Source organism: Pongo pygmaeus, chromosome 3 (assembly GCF_028885625.2).
Source record: "Pongo pygmaeus isolate AG05252 chromosome 3, NHGRI_mPonPyg2-v2.0_pri, whole genome shotgun sequence".
Classification (NCBI taxonomy): Eukaryota; Metazoa; Chordata; class Mammalia; order Primates; family Hominidae; genus Pongo; species Pongo pygmaeus.
The window spans coordinates 15,801,456-15,827,278 of NC_072376.2; the positions used below are offsets into that span (position 1 = coordinate 15,801,456).

Genomic DNA, 25,823 nt, shown 5'->3' on the forward strand with positions numbered 1-25,823 from the left:
CCTCATCTCTACTAAAAATACAAAAATTAGCCAGATGTGGTGGTGAGCGCCTATAGTCCCAGCTACTCAGGAGGCTGAGGCAGGAGAATTGCTTGAACCTGGGAGGCGGAGGTTGCAGTGGAGCCGAGATCACACCACTGCACTCCAGCCTGGGTGACAGAGCAAAACTCCATCTCAAAAAAAAAAAAAAAAAAAAAAAAAAAAAAATATATATATATATATATATATATATATATGAGTCTCAAGTCCTCGTTCTTTTTGTGGACAAATTTCTAGATTGCTCTATAATACAAAACAGGCTGCAGTCACTTGAGATTGTGATGGTGGAAACTTATTAAAATATGGGAAAAACTGTAGGTTTAGTAATGTGCCTGTGGGCTACATAATCAGACATCATGGGTCACATTTGTACTGTTTACCAGCATTGCATCATCTGTTCAAGTTACAAATATCTATTGAAAGCTTTGTATTTGAAGGACATTGTGGTAGAGTGTTTTCTCTCATAAGTTTAAGAACTAAGGGTTTTAGAAGGTTAGAAAGAAGTCTTTGCCAGGCTCAATCTTTTTCCATTAGGAGCAGACTTGATCAACACCCGCTTCTCCATGCCTCATTGTACTTTTTATATTTTTTAATTCTATTTTTGTCATAAAAATTCTATGTATTTGAGATGTACAATATGTTTGGATATACATATACTTAGTGAAATTATTACCACAATTAAGCAAACTAATATAGCCACATCCTTCTACAATTTTCCATTGTTGTGAGAGCACCTGAAATCATCTCTTAGAAAATTCCTGGTATATAATACAGTATTATTGACTATAGTCATTATGCTGTACATTAGGTCTCTAGTGCACCACAGAACTTTGCTTGCACTACTCTTACAGGGTGGATGCTATTGCATTAGAGTTCATCGTTTACGGGTCTGTCTCTCTTGTTATACTGCAAGTTCCCTTGGGCAAGCCATATATATCACAATCCTATGCGTGTGCTCAGCACCTGCCCAGATGCCTGGCACAGTCAACTGTAGAAGGCCTGCAGTGCAGACTTTGGACTTAAATTCAGGCAGACTTTGACCCGCATCCTCACTCCCAACCTCTGCTGGGGCATTTCTTTCTTTAACTGGGGCTCATGAGTACAGTGTCTGGAAATAAATAGAAGCAACACTTATGAATAAGAAGTCCAGGTAGATCTCTTAAGTCTTTTTTGTATCATGTGTCATGCTCACACCACATTGTAGCTGCTCTGGAATTGTCAAGATTTCACATTTGAACATGAACTGCGGTCCTTGAAGTAGGGATGCCATATTTAACAAAGAAAACACAGGATGCTCAGTTAAACTTGAGTTTCAGATAAATATCAAATAATGTTGTAGTAGAAGTATGTCTCAAGTATTGCATTTGTATACTTACGTTTTATCTGGCAACCCTAACTTCAAAAAGATAATAAGTTGGAGGTAAGAAGAGTCAGATAACGTATTTCTCAACAATTTTTTATTGTGTAGAACAGTTGTCTTCTCCAGTCCCCAAACAATAAATTCTGGTAGCAACACCTGTCATTGTGACAATGAAAAGATTTGACACACTTTGTTTTACCCACTATGGGGTAGTGTTATTTCAGTTTGAAAACCATAGGCAATATATTCCATAAAACCGAAAGTCAGGAAATGCATGTGCCAGGACTGCATAGATAACATAGTCACACAGAGTCAGGCAAGGAGCATATCATGTCCATTTTCTGGTTAGTACCTCATTCAGACCTCCAAAAAAAGCTCGTGAGGGCAGTCATAGATCTGACTTGCATTTAAGCCTGTACATTTGACAATTGTAACCCCCTAAGAGAAGAGCTAACCACCACCTCAGATTTCATAACAGCCTGACTTATAACATATTAGGGGATAATAAAAACATACCATATCTGAAACGTTAATTATAAATATGATAATAATTATACCTTCAACTTGTACCGCACTTTAAATTCATTCAAAGCACTTTTCTGTCCATTATCTCATGTGATCATTAGTGTGGTATTTACCAGACATTAGAGAATGGAATGTCTGTTCAAGCCATTGTTATGGCCAATTTGCAACTTCTGATACTATCAATTTGAAACCACAAATGGGAAGAGATGGGTCTCCTTTTTCTCTTTCAGAAATCTGTCAGTTCATCTATCAATTGCGGGCTTTCTCTCAAGTATTTTTATGACTAGTCCTAGATTTTCCATTAATGTCAGAAGAATATTCTCTTTCTGAGCGACTTAGGTAATTATGCTAATTTAAGGTAAGAGTTTTAAATAAAATCAAAAGTAAATTTAAAAATTTGTGATGAACTGTCTTTCTCCCAAGAACTGTCTGGCCTAGGAAGGCAATGTCTGACAAACAGCAAGAGTTCAGTGAGTTCTGAATGAATGAATCCATGAATGAGTGAAGGAACAAATCAACTTCAAATGACAATCTGCTCTACTTCTAACTGAATTTGCTACAAATCTCACCATCCTAATGAAGACTGCTACTGAAATGGACAGTCATTAATCACAATATCAGTTCCCACTGCACTCCAGTTTGGGTGACAGAGTGAGAACTCATCTTTAAAATAAAAATAAAATAAAATCACAATATCAGAGGCTAGAGCCATCTGGAAACCATTTAATGGAACCCCATGCGAATAAATACATGGTCCAGGGTCATCTGAGACAACGACATTTATGTTTTTAAGCAACTAAGATGCCACAGTCAGAGGCAAGAATCCATTCCCGTAATTAACCATCAAGGACTACTCTGAGGAAGTGCATTCTTTCCTTGAAAATAAATTTTTGAATGCAATCAAAATCAATTTCCTTTCCTCTGGTCCTCAGTGAACAAGATACAGAGCCCACTCTTTACATATAACTTGCCCAAATAAATTACCAGCACTTGATAAATGTTTAGCAGTTCCTTGCTCTCTGAGCAAAATGGGGGATGAAAATCTCACCCTCTGTTGGACAGATGTGGTAATTGTAATTGTTGGGAACTTGTTTGTTTAACTCCCCATTTGCCATTAATATTCATTTTTTCCCCAATTGGTCTTACATTCTTGGTTCCTATATAGAAAGAAGACAAGTCTGTTTTGGCTCTGCCCAAAACCAGAGTTCTTCCCGCTATGTGCCAAATACATAATGGGAACTCCATGGTAATCTGAAGTGGCTGTCGTCTCATAGGTTTAACTCACTCACTTATTCTGTCATACATCCATTCATTAATTCATGCAGTAAATATTTATCTACTGTGTGCTTTTCAAGAGTGGCACTAAGCTAAAGTTACAGGTGCATCTCATTTAACCCTAAAATGTTGGCATTATTGTTACCCGGATATTACAGATGAAGAAACTGGTGTTAAAGTAGTTTAAGCAACATGTCTAATGTCATCTCACATGCCTAACATCCGGCAGTTATGGAGGAGCAAAGACTCAAAATGAATCTGTGTGGATCCAAAATCTGTGAATGTTATCTCTGTCTCAATGGATGGAAAAAAAAAAGAATGAGGAATGTTTAAGGAAGCAAAATTACTTTATGGAAGACCTAGTCTGCAGGGCCAGCTGGCCATGCCTTCTGAGAAGGCTCAAGAGCTTTAAGCAGTGGCCAGAGGAACCTGTGCCTTTCTAGGTTTCAGATGGACACCACAAAGGCATTATTCCTAGAAAAAACACACACGCGTCTTAAATTCTTGCGCTTGAAATCCCTTTCCCCAGGTGCTGCAGAGCACACTCTTTGCATGTAACTTTTTCAAGTGGCCACATTCCTGCCATAGTAGTTATTAAGTGTGGTGTCAAAATGCCTTATGCATATTACCAAGGAGTGATTTTCCCAGAAACATGTTTTAAATCATGTAATGGGATATTCGAGAAAGAGAAAGAAAAAATAGAGAAAAAATGCTTTCAGAATTCCTATATAGCAAGCACAGTAAAAATACAGCTGGGTGAGGTCGAACCAATAAAAAGCAGTAGAAAAATAGAAACCAGAGATAGTGAACCTACCTGGGCCCCTTGCAGAGTTTCTCTATCTTAGGGGAACATGTCCACATACACAACACATAAAACCACATATTACAAGACAAAATTGAAGAACTTAACCAATATGCAAAGCTATTGGAGCTTTCAGGAAAAATAAAGGAGGTAAGGAACGACAATGTAAAAGAGAAACAGCAAGTGTAGAAATGGCTCCACAGAGGTGTGGATTTGCGGTTCCTCAGACTATCTAATGAGCCTTGGTGACTGAGGAAAAGAAAAGCACAGAGAGTGATGACATTTCTTAAAATAATTTTTCTCTTTTTGGAGAGCGAAATGTCCCTCCAGCAGCCATGGAATAGCTTTTGGCTAGTGTGGCCATGAATGTGTGTGGTCCCGCTGGAAATCCTCATTCCAGACAGGGTACTAAGGTCAAGATGAAATAACAAGTGTGTGATAGAGAATTACTGGGATCCCTAGCCCTAAACCACAAATAGTAGTTAAAAGTTAATGAAAATTGTATCTGCATTGTCCTAGATCTCAATCTAGAGAAAACAATGTGCTTACTGGAATCCAATCTAATAAGAACGCCCATCAATGTGTTATGGAGCATTTTCAAAGGGATGAAAACACTGCCAAAAACTTTTACATGCACCATCCCATCAAACCCTTACATTTCAAATGAGGCCACTTAGAAAAGAATTAGGCTTTTCTGTAAGAAACAGGCCAACAGAAAGTGCTCTGAAACAAGGTAGCGTTTTAGTAGTTACACTATTTCCCCACTAACCTGCAAAGCCATGCGCACTTACACATAGTTTAACCAAGTGTTCTGGAGTCTTTAGCCCCACACATTCTTAATCACTCTTCCCTTCTCTACTCCCTTCTCCTGCTCACCACTTACTAGAAGCGAGAGTGGGTTTCTGCACTTGAATGTTGGGAGCAGAGCCTAATCTCCTCAGTCCTGCATTTCAGCAGGAACTGCCCATTAAAGAGGTCGTATGGACTCCCACCTGGCCACGGAGCCTCGGCATCAGGCTGTCCACATTGTGCACTTGATAAGTCCTGCCCAATGGGAAGCCTTTTCAATGCATTGAAGCTATGGTGAGGCCAAGGACATGCATATCAATGATAATAAATATCCATCATTCTATGCTTCAAACGGTCCTCGGCTCTTTGATTATAACATCTCATTTAATTTTCACAAGCCAGTGATGGCAGTATTTTTTTTTTTTTTTTTTTTTTTTGGAAACAGAGTCTCGCTCTGTCATCCAGGCTGGAGTGCAGTGGCGTGATCTTCGTTCACTGCAACCTCCATCCGCCTCCTGGGTTCATGTAATTCTCCTATCTCAGCCTCCCAAGTGGCTGGAACTACAGACGCATGCCACCATGCCCGGCTAATTTTTGTATTTTTAATAGAGATGGGGTTTCGCCATATTGGTCAGGCTGGTCTTGAACTCCTGACCTCAGGTGATTCACCTGCCTCGGCCTCCTAAAGTGCTGGGATTACAGGCGTGAGCCACAGCACCAGCCCACTAATGGTAGTATTATACTCATTTGCACATAAGAAGATGAAGTCTCTGTTTATCAAGCAAAGCATGGATTAAAGCCCAAGAATGTTTGCATTGAACCCCTGTGCCCTTTCTCCTACACCATCCAGCCTCTCAGCCCTGCACCGCCTGCTGAGATGGGCCTCAGGAGATCCTTCTCCATGTATCTCTCCCAGCAAGGATATATTTTCCAAATGAGATGTGAACCACCTATTTCCTAAGAATGTGGCCAATGTAGACCTGGACACAGGCTAGGTCGGCTGAGAAGCATATTACCCAAATGGTGGTTGTGACTGTCATGAGGCAGAAGAATTGTGTGGGGCACAGTTCTGCTACATGCCTAAAAGGAGCAAAGGGAAATTAATATTGTGCTTGAAACTGATAGCAAGTGATCAGCCTAACCCAAGACAGGGAAGGAAACAGGAACACTTTATGCTGGACTTAGAACTGCAGAGCAGGTGCACAGAGGGCTTTGAGGAACCTGATCCTTGGCTTCCTTTGCCTTCTGTTTCAGATAAAGGACAGTAATTATTTGGGACTCTTACTTCTGTTACCAGAAATGTGTGTGTTGATAAAAGCATTTACTTTCCTTTAGCTATGGCATGATGTAGGAATAGGGTGTGTGTGTGTGTGTGTGTGTGTGTGTGTGTGTGTGAAAGAGAGAGAGACAGACAGAGAGAGAGAAAGACAGACAGAGAGAGAGAGAGAGCAAGCTGACTTAGGAATCAGCAAACTTGAGGCTCAGCCTCACCTGTGGGCTCACCTAACCTCTCTAGCCCAAGTTTCCATTTTTAGAAAGGACCGTTTTTAGCCCTAATGTTCTTTATTCTACTGACCTACTGCCAGGGAATTGTCTACCTCTGATACTCTTCTTTCCTAGAGTCCACCTTATCCAACGGATAGAACTTCATCCATGGAACTGCCCACTTCTCCAGCTGTCAGAGTAGCACCTTCCTGGTGTTGTCCAGGGCGGGGGCAGGCAAGTGGCCTTGGGGATGCAAAGGCCAGTTTCTCACATAGTCTAATAACCTGGCCCATCCTGAAGCTCTCCCCACCAATTACCACCTGTCCCCTAAGAAAACATCAGTGGCTTCCACTTGCCCAATCATATCTCACCTGGGCGGACACACCCCCATCAGGGGAGTGAAGGGCTTAAGAGATGGGGCACGTGGAGGAAGAGGGTCAATACTGAGGGGCTTTCTGCTTTCTGAATGAAAGGAACAATATATCACCCAGAACATCATCATCTCTTGAATTATTATAATGCTGGGACTTTTGTTCCTATTAAAATCTATCAGAACAGCCAGATGTGGTGGCTCATGCCTGTAATCCCAGCAATTTGGGAGGCCGAGGCTGGGCTGGTGGATCACTTGGGGCCAGGAGTTACAGACCAGCCTGGCCAACATGGTGAAACCCTGTCTCTACTAAAAATGCGAAAATTAGCTGGGCGTGGCGGTGGGCACCTGCAATCCCTGATACTCGGGAGGGAGGCTGAGGCAGGAGGATCACTTGAACCCAGAGGCAGAGGTTGCAGTGAGCCGAGATCACACCACTGCACCCCAGCCTGGGTGACAGAGTGAGACTCCATCTCAAAAAAAGAAAAAAAGATCAGATCGTAACCCAGAGTTTGTCTGAGTACGCCAGCAGACCACTGTGAGTTAATTTCTTCCTATTCAAAAAAATCCAAAGATCTCAGTAAAGGATTGCTTTGCCAACATTTTACTTGATGATATAAACTTTTCTACAAAAGTCTATGCATTTGTGTACTCATTTATTCCTTCATTCAACAAATATTTATTGAGCTACCTATTATGTATGAGTTCCTGTATTAATCTGAGAATTCAGCAATTAACAAAACAGAGCCCTCATCCACATGGAAATAACATTCTAATAAAGGATGACATACAATAAATAAATAATCAGACGCCTATTACAGAATTTATGGCAACTTAGAGATAAAGTATCATAGACCCAAAAGGACCCCCCTAGACACCAGTGATGGGGAGGAAGAAGGAAAAGTTTTTTCTAGTAAAGCTAAAAAAAAACCCCTCAGCTAAAATATCTCTTATTTTTTCATATGTGTGTAATTGGGGATTCTTTTTTTAACAAATACTAATGCAACAGACAAATCTTACTTTCCTCATCAGAAAAACAAAGCTTTCAGCTTCCCAGGAAGCATGAAGGAAGAGCTGAAGCTTCCAGCCCCAGGACAGCCAGGCGTCTGCCCAGCCCGGCACAGCATGCCTGGACCTCGAACGGGTTAAGGTGGCAGCGCCTGAGCTCAGAGCGCTGCATAAACAGTGCATGTCAGGCGTTCTAAGCAAGCTTCATCTTCCTTGTCTCTCAGTCTTGGGCTGTCAATCAGCTGTCACCAGCCCGCACATCAGCAGCGTGTGCACATCACCAGGCTGTCAGCAAGGCAGCTGATGAGACTCGGCTCAAGACCGTCAATCATCTTTGTTTCTCTTCTCTACTCGGGAAATATTTTGGCTCAGAGAAACAAAGAAACCTGGGCAACAATGGCTGGTAGTCAGGCATTTACTCCTGTTCATGGAGATAAGATCTTAAACAGGCGATGAACGTGATTCACTCCCAAATGATGCTGGGGTGGGATGGACAGAGGGAAGAGCCAGAATCTGTTGTATTAGGACATATTTTAAAACTGTAATTCTAGTTCCCTGAGTAGTCCCTGATGGATTCCCAAACCAACAAAGCACGAGAACATAAAACAATGATAACTTGAAGTTATCTGAGCTTATGCCTCAGAAAAAAATAAGGTGGCTCAGGATGGATGACTGCTTGGTTAGAAATTAAACGCCATTGATCAGGCAGCTTTTTGAGGAGGGAGTAATTGTTGGACTGCTGAGATCATTTGTCTCCTAGGGACTTCTGAAACACCTCTTTAGGGCATGAGGCTGCTTGGGGGCACCCACACACCGGAGAGCAACTTAACTCAGGAGGACCGCTGTGAAGTAGGCTTATCAGTGCTTGCACCAGGAGTCACTTTGTTGAATAAGGTGCTCTAAACAGCCCATTTTCTGATATACTACCTTCCCCTCCTCTGGCCCAAAATATCGATTAGAAATGTCCCACATCCTTAAAAGTCCATGAGACACAAACATAAAGAGATGCGCCTGGCAACCAGTTTCAGTTGGGCAGCAAGTCCACTCCAGGCTGCTCCTCCAGTGTTTAACACTATTGCAGAATCGCCATGTGCATATATTAGCATAATTAATCAGTTAATTATGCAATTGATGCTACTAGTATAGTTGCTAATAGTATGCAAATAGCACCAAGTTGCCTAAAGCCTCCCCCAATTTTTTGTTGAATTGTTGTTCCCTAGTGGCTTTGAAATAGATTAGCAACAATCAGAGCTTTCAATCATACGTATCAAGAACGCTATTACCTGTAAATGCTTCAAGTGTTCTGGATTGACTCATTCATACCATGACTGGTTCATCATTCCATGTCTGGTTCCCTCATCATTTCAGTGTTTGTGACAGTGGGGATGTTTTTCCTCTGATGGATTCTTTCCTAGGTGCAACACTGATTTCTGAAAACACATCTCTCTCTGATCTAACTGGACATTAATTGCTTTTGTGCTGATGCATCTATGCCTCCTGGTCTGATAGCACAACTAGCAAATCTGATCTCTGACAAGTTGGCTGAACCTAATCAGGACAGATCAGCTGTTACCCAAGGTGCCACAGGCTGTAATTTGAGGATCTTTACAGAGTTATCACTCGCCTGAAAGACAAGGAACTATAATTCTGTCAACACTAATCCCAAACTGTATGTTCAAAGCAACTGTGGCCTCCCCACACCCCCGAAAGAGACAGCACTTGTCAAATAAATACCTGAGATAATTGATAAGAGGGGATTAGAAGGATGTGGCCGATACAGTGACAGTAGGAATTATTATTATTTTTAAGAACCTTCAGAAGCAGAACATTGGATGTCAAGTGTGAACCGTCAAGGATAAAAGAGGGTGGCGGAAAGAGATGCATGGAAATTGTCCATCATTCCGCTCCCACTCATCACTGGGTGACTTGGTTCATATTTGCCTCACTCTCTAAACAGGCAAATACCCAAACATTCTAAGCCTCGAAGGAAATCTCTCAGAGCCAACCCGGGCTGCCACCCAGTGACAATGACTTGATGAGAAGCAAGAACATTGTCAGGAGTGGAGGTATTATTGTCAGGCTGTCAGCTCTGTGCTATTCTCTGAAGACCCCTGCGGTTTTCTTACAGGCACAAAACGAGGAAATATCAGAAAAATAAACTTCTTTCTTACTGTATCGCTTTGGTCCATCTTCCAAACAAAATGAAAGGGTTAATGTGGCGTCATCTTCAAAAAATTCAGTGGCAAAGGCATCCCACCAGAGGTTGTCACTATCCTGCAAAGAGACAGATCATTTATTTAACAGGGGAAAGTGGGAAATATCTCAAAGAGGAAAAGAAAAGGGAAGAGAAAGAAAAACTCAGTTGCTCCTTGCTCGTTACTTTGCGTATGTGTGTGGCTGTTCTAGGAAACGGTACGTGGGTGGTCACTCATCAAATTAATTGCCTCAAATAGGAACCAAATTCCAATTTAATAAGTGAGCTCAAACCAATCGAATAAAAATTAATTCTCCAGGATATATTTGGGGAGGTTTAATAAATGTGCTATAAAACACAATGTGATGGTTTTTGACAAAAGGGTTTGCATTTAATGTAAAATACACTTGACCTTTTTTTCTCTTTCTCTCTCTGCTCTTTTAAGAGTTCATTTTTATGAATAGAAACCACAATATTACAACCAGGTTAAACATGATTTTCAAACATAATTTAATCAACAGAGATGCTCCTAGCTCTACTGTACGCAAATATCCCTATAAAAGATACAGGTACGGATACATGGATGGATAGATTGACAGAGAAGTTCACGCACAAGTGATTGTCACATATATATGGACTGTTCTTGATTGTTTTAAGAGGATAGGCAACCATTAGCTTGTTGTTAAAAAGAGTATTAAAAATAGAGCAGTTCAGCAGAATGCAGGCCATCCATATGAATTCTGTTTGTTTGTCCTGGGTTGAATGTTTCTCTTGCTCATGCAGAAAACACTTTGGAAGCGGCCCAGTTTAAGGCAGTTAGAATCACTGTTAATCTCCAAGGGGAGAAGAGGGCCCCCTATCACAGTGAATTAAGAAGGTTATACAGAGTGTCATATTTACAGGAGGAATCACATCCCAGTCAAATTCTCGGTATAGGACCTGATTTATCCCAAAATTCTTAAGCACCATGTTTTTCCAGAGAATTGGAAGTTGAAGACAAGATGCATCCCAGCTGCCTGTCAGATGGAAGGGGAGATAGAAGGGGAATTGCCACTCCCCATGTGATAGTCCCACTGCTGAGTCCTGGCAGAGATACCACAAGCCTCTCTTCTTCCCATTAAGTTGTTCTGCTTATGACAACATTAAGTTGTTGTCACTGGCAGGCCTCAGGAATGAACCCTCAGTCGCAGCAAGAATAATTAAGGAGCCACGGAAGATCGATGCCGTCCTCTCCTTCAGAAAAGAAGAAGCTCAGACAAATGAATTTTTGCATCTCTCTTTGGCTTCCTTCCAATCACCGTAGCAAAAGCCAATCCTTTTCTCAGTAAAACAGGGTAGATAGGACACCACCGAAGAGCAATACATGGATCCACGTACAAACTACTCTGCTTTTTCTCCTTTCAGAAACAAATATGTATTGGGCACTTAACTACGTGTAGGCCTTCAGAATGCACAGCTGAATAAGAGATTGGTCCCTACCCTCAAAGGGCTTAAAGCCCACTAGCAGAAGACAATCACATGAGCAACTAAACAGGCAGTTTCACTCCACATCTGAGACCATGGCACACGTCCTCAATGCTCTGGAAGCTTGTGGAGCTTTTAGAAAACTCAGTGGGCTTGGAAGTGGAGGAATCTGCCAGGGAAAGAAACCCTATTCGGAAGACTGGATACATTGGTTTATTTGACTTTAAATCACTACACAGATGGAAAAAGAGTCACAGTTAACATTTATTGAGTGTTTACCACATGCCAAGCACTAGTCTAATGACTTTATGTGTATTTTCCTACTTAATTCACACTACGAATCCATTTCTTCTGTGTGTGTGGTTTTTTTTTTCTCTTCAATACAAATATAAGCTTCTTGTACACAGGGGCTTTGTTTTGCTTGCTACTTTATCTCCCAACCCCCAGAACAGTGTCTAGCCCAGGATATTACTCATAAAAGCAGCTCAATGAATGAATGAAGCTGCTCATATTATCTCTACTTTGCAACTGTAGAAACCAAAGCTTAGGCAGTAAATGTCACTTGCTCCAGAACACTCAGCAAATAAGTGTCAGAGATGGAATTTAAACTCAGACCACTGGACACCCCTGACCTACCCATCCTTTGCTCTGTAGAGCAACCTGCTACATTTCCCTGACAGTCTTTGAGAGGCTGGGGTTAGGATTCAGCAAGAGGGGAGAAAGAGTTGAAAGGTAATATTTAGTCTCAGGTTGATTTCTTCTTTGAGCTCCTTGCCTTATGCAGACCTGTAGCCAGGACTCACGCTCAGGAGACTGCCTGGCGCTTCACAGTAAAGCAGTTGGTAATACATCATGGCGGAATTCAGTCCTGCAGGTAACACTGCCTCTTCCCAGCTTTGTGAACTTAGCAATTTATTCTACCTTCCCCAGCCTGTCTACTTATTTAGAAGCTGAGGATAACAATAACAACAACAATAATTACGATCTGGCAGCACAGATCTGAGGACTAAATAAATTAGTAGGTATAAAGTGCTCCTCAAAGGGAGTGAAGATCAATAAAATCTTCAGGAGATAAAATCTGCAGGAGAGCACCCCAAAGACAGTGAAGATCAATAAAATGCCCTTTCCCTGCCTCTGTCTACCATCTTTAATATCATATTTAGGGCAGGAGGCATTCCACTTTATAAAGAACTGCACTGAAAATGAACTTTATGGCCAGACGTGGTGGTTCATGCCTGTAGTCCCAGCACTTTGGGAGGCCTAGGTGGATGGATCACCTGAGGGTCAGGAGTTCGAGACCAGCCTGACCAACATGGTGAAACCCAAACTCTGCTAAAAATAGAAAACTCAGTGAAATAGAAAATAGAAAACTAAATGGAATAGAAAATGGAAAAATTGGCCAGCCAGGCGTGGTGGTGGGCACCTGTAATCCCAGTTACTCAGGAGACTGAGGCAGGAGAATTAACTTGAACCTGCGAGGCAGAGGTAGCAGTGAGCCAAGATCACCCCACTGCACTCCAGCCTGGGTGACAGAGTGAGACCTGGTCTCAAAAAAAAAATGAACTTTATAAAATAGTCTGTTTATAAATCAGCACTTTTCCCTATCACTTCAACCATTAGCAACCCTTTTCCCTGGCAACAGCATCTGTCCATAACACTGTTAAAAATCTGAATGAAAATTTACTACTTCTCATTCGCTTTGCTCATTATTCAGAGGCCCAGTGACTGGATCCCCTCTGTATTAATTCATTCTCACACTGCTTTGAAGATATACCCAAGACTGGGTAAGTTATAAAGGAAAGAGGTTTAATTGACTCACAGTTCAGCATGGCTGGGGAGGCCTCAGGAAATTTACAATCATGGTGGAAGGGGAGGAGAGGAATGAATGCCCAGTGAAGGGGGAAACCCCTTATAAAACCATCAGATCTCGTGAGAACTCACTCGCTATCACGAGAACAAGATAAGGGAAACCACCCCCATGATTCAATTATCTCCACCTTGTCCCTCCCATGACACGTGGGGATTATGGGAACTATAACTCAAGATGAGATTTGGGTGGGGACACAGCCAAACCATATCATCCTCTATTTTCTGATAATCTAACTCTTGGTCTCTGACACTTCTGCTGGAAAATGAACCAGTGAAAGGCAAAAGTCAATAGAAATGCCACTGCTCTGAGGTCACTGGGAGAAAAGAAAGTACTCAAGTTACAATGAGGTTCGAGGAATGTCTATGAGCAGTGTTACAGGTTCCACAGGGCCTACATACGTACGTGAGTTTTGGCAGAAGTTGAAAGAGACATAATGATCCAAGAATGAGAAATGTCATATGACTCAAACTAGCTTCAGTGGAACATGGGATGAGTCAACATCTCAGGAAATTTCAGAAGAGGTCTGCTGGGAGAATGGGCACATTAGGTAACACCACACACACACACACACACACACACACACACACACCACACACACACAATTGGTTTTGGTCACAAATCTTGAAAGAACATCCTTGAAATAAAAATGTAACATTTAAGTTCATAGTGCCAGGCACATAATAGGTAGATAATATTTTTGTTTGGCTGACAGAACACATTAATAGATAGATGGATGGAAGAAATTTCTTATTGTGGCATCACAAACTCAGCTCGGGAAGTCACTCTACAAAGTTGTCCGGAGATCTTGATTGTGGACCCTACTTTGTCTGTTGGTCAATAATTTTAAACTGGCATAAAAATGATGTTCTGTGTATTTAAATTGTAATTTTCAATCTCTCCCCATGTGTAAACACGTACACACACACACACACACACACACACACACAGCTTTTGAATTAGTCTTTAGTTATGACAGAACAAATGTTTATTTAGGAAAGGAATAAAAGTAGTAGAGATTTAAGACAAAAATTACTAAGTGTTGGGTATAGGCCATTCTTGTGTTGGCCGTATATGAAGGAAGCTTATTATGGAAACAGCACATGTTTGGGGGCCCTGGGTTAACTTTAGTATCGTAATCCAGAATTTTCTAAGTGCTGTACATGTATTGAACCATTTTATATTCACAACTACCCTAATTGCTATTAAGAGGCAGAGCAGGCAGCCTTATACAGAACTTATGTCCTTAACTTCTATGTTATACTGACTTACACATATGATTTCTGCCTCTTAATAGCTGGATGACCTCAGTCAACACACCTAATTTCTTTGCGTCTGTTTGCTTGTTGGGTAAGTGGGAATAATAATCTCGGGGTGCTGTGAGGACTAAACAGAAACTGCCTGGCATATAGTAGTTGTTCAATATGTGTCAACTATTATTATTTATCATTATCTCATTTAACCCTTAAGATATTCATAAAGAATCTAAAATTCAAAAAAGGTAAGCTACTCTATAAAGTTCAGAAAGCAAGAAAGTGATGAAGCTAAAGTTCACGTAACAAGTCTGCCTAACTCCAACACATGCTTTTTTGTAAATAATTTTACTTAAAAAGTTATTTCCCACTTTGGGTTGAAGACCAAAAATGCTTTACGAGAGTTAGAGGAAAAGGTCAGCATTGACTAGAGGAAATTTCCTCCTCCAACCTTTCGGAGTTCATACCCTTTTTCCCACCTTCACATGGTTTTCCTGATAATAAATCTCCTTTTGGAACACTTCTTGCTTCCATTCTGTTGTCTGGTATAGTTCCTGGGATCAGTTAGGCAATTTTTGTAGAAGTAATGTGGATAATAAAGAGATTAGGAGTTTAGGGAGTGGCTGAAATACAGCTAAGACTTCTGCTGAGACAAATAGAAGTCTCTGGCAGAAGATCTAACAACTCTACTGGTAGAAACTCAGTCCTTGGTGACACAGCTACCTCATGAGTTGTGGACAATCACTACAAAAAAAACAATCATTCCCTCCATTTTCCAAGTTTTAATTGTCAGTCATCTAGAATGGTATGGACCCTGCAACACAGACTCTAGCTTGGCCACATGTGAGGAAGAAAAAGAGACCATGGTCATTTGAAAGAAAAGATACTAATTAAAATTCTTCAGCTTTATGTACAGGCTAGCAGTTCCACCTGTTGACCGTAAACTTAGAGCAAACATCATGGGAGAAATGATGCGGAAGTACCACAAAAATGGCCCATTCTCCTTTTGGACCTGGCAATGTGGCCAAGTTCAGCAAGACGGCCAGTAGGAGGCTGTGTGAGTTAAGTTATAAGGCCGTTTTGATGAAGGCTTCCATAGAGCAGCTCACTAAATCTGGTTTCCGCTAAAGTTTAGAGGCAAAGCAGGGTGCAGCTGATCACTCTTACTCCACACACATAATCATCACAAGTTAAACTAACTTGGAGATTAACCAGGAGGTGCATTGAGACTGACTGGTCTCATCTTTGCCCAAAAGATAAAGATCAACCTTTTGGGACTTCCAAGTAAAGGGTATAATAGCACACGCTCTTAAAACACAACCACGAGTCTGACATCTTGTTCCCAGGTGTATTGGGTGGCACACACATCTGGGACTGGCAGATATAAGAGATACAACATTTTGTGCATCTAAGCTAAAAGAGAGTCTATCCAGAGAAAAAACATTCTTACCACACCAGAAAGGAGCCAGCATATGCAGGACCCTGGAGTTGGCCTCCCAGCAATGTGTTGAGCCAAGGGATCTCCAGCAGCTCACCTGTCAGGGTTAAGGGCTCCTTGTCAACTCTTTGTGCCTCCCTGCCTTTGCATATGTCATTCTTTTGACCTACAATGTCCAGCAAATGCCAAGATGCAGTTTGTGGACCCCTCTTTCACTGTCTCCTGTATAGGAAATCTTGACAACTATAATCCCAATAGAGTGTATATGAAATTATCATGGAATCATCCATCACCTTGTAATACACATTTTCCTAAAGTGGGCTTTAATACACCTTGTCATACACATTTTCCTAAAGTATGTTCCAACAGACTACGTTACTTAAGGATAGGGAATGGGCATTACGTATCTACACATCCTCAGCAGGATTCTTCTATAAATTAGTATCCAATAATGGAGTAGAAAAATGGACTAAACAGATGATAAGGCCCTACCCACATGGCGAGTAAGATTCTTTCTCTAAAATTGTAGGAATCTTAAAATCTAACCTCAGTGGCTAGGGGCCAAGACAGTGTTTGAGAGAAGTCTTCTCTCTGTCACATCACTGTTATCTCATCTCACAATGACGGAATGCCCCAGGAATGCATGTCAGAAGTTCATATGGAGGCAGAAATTTTAAAAAATTATCTCACACCTACACTGCCATGCTTTTGAGCCACCTTTGGAGTATTATACGTCTCAGTGGAATGTTGGTTAAGGTTGCTTGTAGTACATGAATGCACTTGATTGGCTGTCATTAAACAAGCCAAATTTTACTTTATTAATTTTAAAAATAGAGAACAGAAGGGAATATGATGAAGACTCATGGGCCCATTACCCGGAATTAACAATTATTGCAATATTATTGCATTTTCCTTTTCTAAAGTAATTAAATGTTACAAATATAAATAAATGTTCTGGGTCACCATATCCTACTCTTTTTCTCTCTCCTCTCTCAGACCCCCATAAACAACTGTCTCATGAAAACCATATGGATCTTCCTAGCCCATCTTTTATATTAATATACATGCATGATTCCACTCATATACAGTCCTATTTTGTTTTTAGTATTTTATTTACATGATAGGATACATTATGTTTTCTTCCTTAACTGTGATTTGTTTAAATTTAACATTGTGTTTGAAGACCTATCCAATTTATATATATACATATATAGTGTGCATTTATATATGTACACATATGTCTATATATAAATGTATATATGTATGTGTGTGTATATATATATACATATATTTTTTTTTTTTTTTTGAGACAGAGTCTCGCTCTGTCACCGAGGCTGGAGTGCAATGGCGCGATCTTGGCTTTCGCTGCAACCTCCACCTTCTGTGTTCAAGCGATTCTCCTGCCTCAGCCACTCGAGTAGCTGAGACTACAGGCACCCACCACCATGCCCAGCTAATTTTTGTATTTTTAGTAGAGACAGGGTTTCACCATGTTGGTCAAGCTGGTCCTGAATTCCTGACTTCAGGTGATCCACTTGCCTCGGCCTCCCAAAGTGCTGGGATTACAGGCACGAGCGCGCTTGGCCCCAATTTATATATTGGGGTCTCTCTTTCCTTATATAAGCTACATACTAATGCACTGAATAAATATATGGTAATACATTTTATTTAAACATTTTGCTACTAATAATCTCCAGATAGTTCATAATTTTTTGGTCATCACAACAATGCTGCCATAAATGTCTCTGTAGTTTACCTTTGTGTTTATACGTAAGAATTTCTCTCAGGCATATGCCTAAAGTGGATATGCCTAGACATAGGGTTTGTACCTGTCTATATTTTGGTCCTTTCATTAGGAGGTCCCTGTACTTTCATATTAAAAACATCTGGTCTGATTGATGCATGGGTAGAGATTCAGAGTACTGTTAAGTAATATATTTCCAAGTGGGATCTAGTAGCAGGAGCAGCTTAATGATAAAAACAGAGACTAGCTCTGCTGAGAGAAGGATGAATATCTAGAAGTCCAAAAAAGATGCAAAAATGGAGTAACACTACTAATAATACTCCAACTTTGCCGATCATTCTCTTAAAAGAGGAGTGTATATTAAGGGCTTCATTAACCAAAAGGAGGATTATTTCTTGACACAAGCATAGGAAAGAAAGCAAGCGTAGGTTTTCCATGCCACTCCACAATGACTCATGGATCAGGAGGACTGAGTACCAAATGCCCGAACTCATGTGTAGATTGAGCTCTATGCACACTGCCACAAGTCTTCTGATCTGGGACACGTGTTTTCCCAACAGACAGGTACTTCCAATTGTTGCTGTTGTTTAGTATCTGAACTGTGTGCGGCGAGTGTTTAGTGAATATTAATAAATAAAAAGTGAATTCTTTTCCCCAAAGCTAGAAAGTAACAATAGCATACGGCAGCCTCCAGGTAAATAAAGATGAAATTAACTCAGCCTGAACACAGACAGGGGAAGTGGTTGTTGACAATTCTTCTATATTTTAATTAGGAAAAAATATCATCAAATCTTCTTTATTCTAAACAATCCCCTATATGCATTTGTGCTATTACAATCCTTAGTCCTTTTGTCCCATCTCACAGGTGAGGCCAAATTTCACCAGCAGCCTAATCATATATCAGGATGAGACACACAGTCATGTCAAATAGCAGAAGAGAGTCTTAATTATGTTTAAAAATCTACAGAAACATTTTGCTTCCATCCTGGATTCTCTCCTGTTCCCAACCCTATCCCTCTTCACCAAAAACAGGATCCTGGTGCCAGGCTGCCCCTTGGCATCTTTAACTTAAGCACTGACAGGTTATGTGGGATTTTTGCCAGAGTAATTATTTTTCAGTTCAACAATAATGAGAAATTACCATGGCAACCACTTGTCACATGGTACACATACACCCCCTCCAAAGAATGAACCATATTTAAGGCATCTATTCCTTGAAAATGTGTTTTTTTTCTTTATTAAAATAAACTTAAACAGGTCAAAGTGGAGAGTATTCTGAAGGGGTCTGAAAGATGGGAGATGGGAGGGCATTGACTTTCTTCAGTATCTTGTGGTCCTAGAGAAAATGAGAATGTCTCATCTTATAACCCTATTCTCTTGCACACACACACTTAAATAACACTATTAATTTGTATCTTACTATTTTAGTCACTCCTGTTTTACATGCATCAGCTAACCTTTCTCAGAAGATACTGAAGGATAAATTTGCCTGAAATGACCGAGCAGTAACACACTTGCTACACTTGCTCACCCTACATTTCTTTTTCTGCCATATCCAGATATTAAGAAAGAAGACAAAAAAAAAAATCCCAAATCTCATGCCTTCTGCCTTTCTGTTACCTAGAGTCCCTCTCACACTGTAGGAAGCTCAGGTCATTTGTTTTCCAAGACTGTAACTGTGTTTTTGATTCCTTAATCACAAGCCACCCTTTCTTCAAAACCAAGGGTCTATCTCAAACCATGTTTATTTTGAATCAGCCTCCCTTAATAAAAATAGTCAACAGTTACAAGGGACTTATCGTATGCCAGCCACCCTTCTGAACTCATTGCACATTATAAACTCCTTAAAACCTCACCATGACCCTACAATATAAGTAGCATTATTAACCCCATCTTATAGATGAGAAATTGAGGCACTGAGGAGTTAGATATTTGCTTAACATTACACAGCTATCAAGTTGCCAAGAAAGAGTTCAACCCCAAGGACTCTGGCTAGCAAGTTTAGACTCATGACTGCTCCATCATGATGTTCCTTTATTCAAAACAATATTCTCTAAAATATCTGTCTTCTTAGTTGTTTCAACATCCAGTCAAGGCCAAGTGCACTGAACGTTCAGGTCTCTCTCTGGAACAGGCAGCCCAAAGCAAGGATTTCCATCACACCTATGGAATTCGGCTTGAAGACACACGGATAAAAGTAATAAGCTAAGACCATTTGCCCTTGCCAGCTGGTAGCCACGCAATCATGAAAAGGATGCAGAGAGGGAATTTTGAGTCTCCCCTTTTTTTACTTATCTTTATGGGATTCTTTTTTTTTTGAGATGGAGTTTCCACCTTGTTGTCCAGGCTGGAGTGCAGTAGCACAGTCTTGGCTCACTGCAACCTCCGCCTCTTGGGTTCAAGCGATTCTCCTGCCTCAGCCTCCCGAGTAGCTGGGATTACAGGCACCCACCACCATGCCCAGATAATTTTTGTATTTTTAGTAGAGACAGGTTTCACCATGTTGACTAGGAGGGTTTTGAACTCCTGACCTCAGGTGATCCACCCGCCTTGGCCTCCCAAAGTGCTGGGATTACAGGTGTGAGCCACTGTGCCCAGCCCTATGGAATTTTTTTTTTTTTTAAACAACTCATGTTCTAGAGACTGAATTTTTCTTCTCTAATTCTCAACTGTGATTTGTTCATTCTCAGCTAAATTGCATTTTATTTAACAGTAAGCATTAGTTATTATTTTAACTGAATTATAAAACGGCATGTTACCAACATAGCAAACTGTGTGTTTTGAGAGAGCATCTCAGTGTTTCACTCACAAATCAAGCCCTCCCATTTAGAAGGTGCTCACTATAGTTCCCTATCTAGTGCACGTGGATGCTGCCTTGAGAAAGTGGCATATTAAAATGTGCAGAAAGACAAGACTTGGTATCCGGTAGACACAGCTCTTCAGTAGAAGTTACATCAGTGGTTTTCCCCCCAAAGACCTGAGAAATTCATATATTTGAATCTCCAGCTTTGATCCACAAAATCAGTAATTAATTCTGAGCAGTCCAAACAGAAATGTTAGTTAAAATAACTAAAAGCAATGCCTCAAATGCCTCGGTGTGTATATGTCAACAATTGAGCTTTTTTTGCTACCAGACTTATTACAAGTGTGATGAAATAATTTTTTTTGAAGTTGAGATTCCTGTCAGCTTTTTGAGGGCAATATCTTACCCATGTCTGGTGTGTTTTACATGCACAGTATCTAACACATGGCAGGGAGGCAACAAATAATTGCTCCATTATTTAATTATTTAAATCACTTAATTCAACAAATAAATATTTATTTAACTAAAACCCAGCATATTCTCAAAACCCAGAAGAAAACCAGCACTTTTAATTTTATGATAATTGAACACTGCCACTCTCTGCTCTATTTACATGTTTGTGAAATGGGGGCTTTGATTCTTTGATGACTGAATCAGTGAAAATGAACAGAGTTTCCAAATGTAGTATTTTCTAGTCCTCACACGCTCTCTATCAAGTTGGTAATTTTATTATCCCAATGTCAGTGGGGAAACTGAGGCCCCACGTGGTTAAGAAATTTACCCAAGGTTACAAATCAAATAAGTGGCAATATTGGAATTTGCATCCTCTCTGACTCATAAATTTTTGTTTCCATCCACAAAGCTTTACTCGCTGCCTGTTCCAATCTCTATACTATTCTAGTATGAAAGAGGAATGGTCGTTTTTTAATAATTAAATTTCCTATTTTATACTCAAACATGGAGACATGTACTCTCACAATCAAAAAGAATATACTGGGAACCCTATGCAAAGCCACTTTGAAAATGATGTGGAAAGGCATTACTCTAGAAGCACAGGTTTTGTTCATGACAGCTCTGTGGCAATGAGCACCACGCATCGTATTACATCACACCATCTAGGTGTGAGAGGTCCCGAGATGCAGGATAATGTGATGAGGCAGCAACTCGTATATCTTGAGAAAAGCTCACTGTAAAATCAGGCACAAATTTTCCATTTCAACATAAACACAGCAGACAAGGGAATGTTTCTGGAAAAGCTGGCAAGATTCAAAATCTTGTTTTTGTGACCCACCCTATTGCACTTGAATAGTTGATCAAATGACAAGAATAATTCTTGAAGTCACCACTAAACATTGGAGGACTGTGCCAGGACCAAGGCCATAGGAAACCACTAGATAAGAAAACTCAAGATTTTCTCTCTTCCTACTTGGAAAAAATGAAAAAAATATTTTTGTTCACAAAGATAAATATAAGAAACCCAGAATATTCTTGAAACCTAGAAAAAAATAATGTTTTTCTTGATGACGGTCAATCATTTCTATTCTCTTCTCTGTTTAGAAATCTGTTTACCAGGGGACTTGAATTCTCTCTAATATGTCAGTGACACCCAAGTAGATATTACAGCTCCCAACTTCTCCATGGGACTTCAGAATTATGACTCTAACTGCCTCACTCACCTCTCCACTTCTTAACCAAAGAGGCATCTCAGGCTTAACATGGCCAAAGCCAGATATCTCCTCCAACTCCATCCCCCACAAGCCAATTCTTCTCATTCTCTTCCATCTCCATAATGTAATTCCAGTTTCTCAGTCACTTAGGCCAGCATTTGAGAACATACTCTTGATTCCTGTCTTACCCCAACTCCACACCTCCAATCTGTCAGCAAATCCCATGAATTTACCTCCAACGCATGAATGGAAATCCACCCATGTTTCTTTCCTTCCACTGCCACCCCTTCTCTGTGCCTCCAGTAACTTCGGCCTGGACAACAGTGACTTTTTCCTAACTCATCTCTCAGCCCCTACTCCTGTTCCCCTGTAACCTGTGCTCTGCAAAGAAGCCTGGAGGATCTTTTAACAATGCCCGTTAGATTGTGTCCCTCCCAGCTAAAACTTTTCTATGGCTCGTCATTGCTGTGTAGGGAACTCACTCTCCTGTGTGGCTGGGACTTTCTCTTCTTCTTTGCTGTTGGTTCACTGCACTCTCAGCACAGCCCGCAGATCTAGGTTCTTACCTTGGGGACCTTCCTTCGGGCCCAGGGCTGCACTCCACTACCCCACAGGGCCCTTTGAACCAGCTGTGTCCACCACCAGTGGATGCCTTTCCCCTCTTTGGTGTGGTTTTCTCTTTCTCCTCATTCAAATCTCAGCATCCTTGTCATCTTTGGGTCATCCAATCTACAGAAGCCTACTTGCTATCACATCAGTCTATGTTTTTCCTTGATCATTCCATTTTGTTTGTTTGTCTTCTTACATACAAGAAATTGTGTTCATTGGGAATATAAGATCCTATTGCCTGCTTTCCTCTGAAGCCTGGCATATAATAGGTGGTTAAAAATGACGGCCTGAATAAATGAATATAAAAAATGTGTTAGACAAACTACCAAAGACAAAAGATAAATCTATCAAGGAGACACATTAATCTCCCTCTTGAACTCCCACAGGGCAGCCATACCAAGGTTCAGAGTTGCACAGCCCAGCTGATTACAACCACATCATAGAGTACCAGGAACTTTCCAGAATCTTTATTCACTTTAATGTTTTAAATAAATATATGCTGTGAATCAAAAGCATTAAGAAATATTCATGCCCTTTGACTCAGTAATTCTATTTCTGGGAATCCATCCAAAGAACATAATCCAAAAATATGTAAATGCTTTATACAAAAAATTACTCACCATAGGAGCACTCATAATAGAAAAAAAACAAACACAAAAAACTAGGAACAATGTGTTTGCCCTACAACAGAGAAATGATTCAAGAAACTGATATGTTCACCGGAAAGAAAACAGAAATCTTTAAAATATAATGTTCACACATGGTTTAAAATAGCACAAGCACATTCTTACATGATAATATAAAGTGAAGAAAATAGGCAGACAAACAGAACAGTGGGACAGAATGGAGAACCAACACACGACAGAAGCCTGTGTGGAAAATGAATATCTGGTAGATACAGCATTGCCGGGTAGTGAGGCTGAGAAGAAATATTTGATGAGGAGCGTAGAGACAATTGGCTTTTCACCCGCAAATAATAAATAAATTAGGTTATAGCTCACATAACCAAACATAAGTTCCGGAGGAATTAAACATGTAAATAAAGAAAACCAAAACCTACTAGAAGAAAAGGTAGGAGGATATCTGTCTTTATGACGTCTGAAGAGGAGAAAATGCTATAAGCTGGCAGTCCCCAACCTTTTTGGCACCAGGGACTGGTTTCGTGGAAGACAGGTTTTTCACGGACACTCTGGGGGACGGTTTCAGGATGATTCAAGTGCATTCCATTCACTGTGCACTTTATTTCTATTATTATCACATTCTAATATATAATTAAATAATTATACGACTCACCATAATGTAGAATCAGTGGGAGCCCCGAGCTTGTTTTCCTGCAATTAGACAATCCCATCGGCATACGAGGGGAGACAGTGACGGATCATCAGGCATTAGATTCTCATGAGGAGCGTGCAACCTAGATCCCTCGCATGCACAGTTCACAATAGGGTTTGTGCTCCTATGGGAATCTAATGCCACCGATGATCTGACAGGAGGTGCAGCTCAGACAGTAATGTGAGTGATGGGCAGCGGCTGTAAATACAGATGAAGTTTCCTTCACTGACCTGTCACACCTCCTGCTGCACAGCCCAGTTCCTGTTAGGAACCCGTACTCCCCTCCATTTCTACAGTTGCAATATTTCTTTTTTTATATTCCTTTCTTTTTTTAGAGAGACAGGGTCTTACTCTGTCACCCAGGCTAGAGTGCAGTGGTGTGGTCATAGCTCTCTATAGCCTCGAACTCCTGGACGCAAAGGATTCTCCCATCTCAGCCTCAAGAGTAACTAGTCAGGCCAGGCGTGGTGGCTCATGCCTGTAATCCCAGCACTTTGGGAGGCCGAGGCGGGCGGATCACGAGGTCAGGAGTTCAAGACCATCCTGGCCAACACGGTGAAACCCCGTCTCTACTAAAAATACAAAAAAAAAAAAAAAAAAATAGCTGGGTGTGCTGGCGCATGCCTATAATCCCAGCTACTCGGGGTGCTGAGGCAGGAGAATTGCTTGAACCAGGGAGGCAGAGGTTGCAGTGAGCCAAGATCACGCCATTGCACTCCAGCCTGGCAACAGAGTGAGACTCCATCCCAAAAAAAAAAAAAAAAAAAAAAAAAGTGTAACTGGTCAGATGCAATGCCCTCATTCCACGCATTCTCCCACACTTTCTCAACCATCCCTTGTTCATTCCTCAAGGCTTCCACCCTGTTCTGCCTTGATCCTAAGGCCTCTCACACCTTCCAACCTGCAGAAAAGTCTTTATTTTCTAGACTGAGATATGTGTTTTAAAAAAAAATTAATGGGAACCTCATCGTGACTATTCCTGTAATATTATGTTTTTATTTTATTTTACATTATGTCCAGTTCTTATATTTTTATGCCCCAGCAATTAGACTGTGCACTGCATGGGTGGAGACACCATCTTCTTTGGGTTGTTTTCTGTATTATTGTTGCTTACCTGCCACTTATTGATTGTGTAATTATGAGCCAAACAATGTGCATTATCTAAGTCAAGCCTTTGAATGACACGATCAGAGAGGTGAATTATTATCCTTATTTTACAGGTGAAGAAAACCAAAGCCCAGAAATGTTACTTAATTTTCTCAGAGTCACACAGCTGGTACAGTTTGGAGTCAGTGATCAAAGTCATATAATCTGGCCTCAGAACTCTTCCCTTTGAACTCCTCCTTGTGTTTGTGTGTGCATGTGTGGGTGTGAGCGAGAGACAGGGGACTGTGGGAAAATACCTAGTAATAAAAGGTTATACACATGCGTGCATAAATGCTCATAGCTTCATTGTTCACTACAGCCAAGAAATGGAAACACTCCAAATGTCTATTGACTAATGAACAGATAAAATGTGTTATCTTCAGACAACGGTACACTAGAAGTAATAAACGAAAGAAAATTCAGATGCATGCTGTGTATAACATGTGCCTCAAAACGTTATGGCAATGAGAGAAGCTAGACACAAAAGGCCACATATTGGGTGATTTCATTTACACAAAATGTCCAGAATCCTGCTTTTATTACCTGTGTGATCTCAGACAAATTACCGAAGCTCTCTGTCCCTCTGTTTCATTATTTATAAAATGGACATCATTGTATCTCATTCTTAATTGTGAGGATTAAGCTATATAATA

At 40.7% G+C, this 25,823-nt stretch overlaps 1 protein-coding gene across 11 annotated transcripts in view; it reads right to left on the minus strand.

The window, feature by feature from the left end:
- Positions 1-25,823, minus strand: part of LDB2 (LIM domain binding 2) — a 399,681-nt gene that overhangs the window by 250,511 nt on the left and 123,347 nt on the right. For all 11 annotated transcript variants that reach the window (XM_054484368.2, XM_054484367.2, XM_054484369.2 and 8 more), the window contains exon 2: positions 9,825-9,927. In XM_054484368.2, coding sequence (XP_054340343.1) covers positions 9,825-9,927 — 103 coding nt within the window. The remainder of the gene's footprint in view (positions 1-9,824; positions 9,928-25,823) is intronic.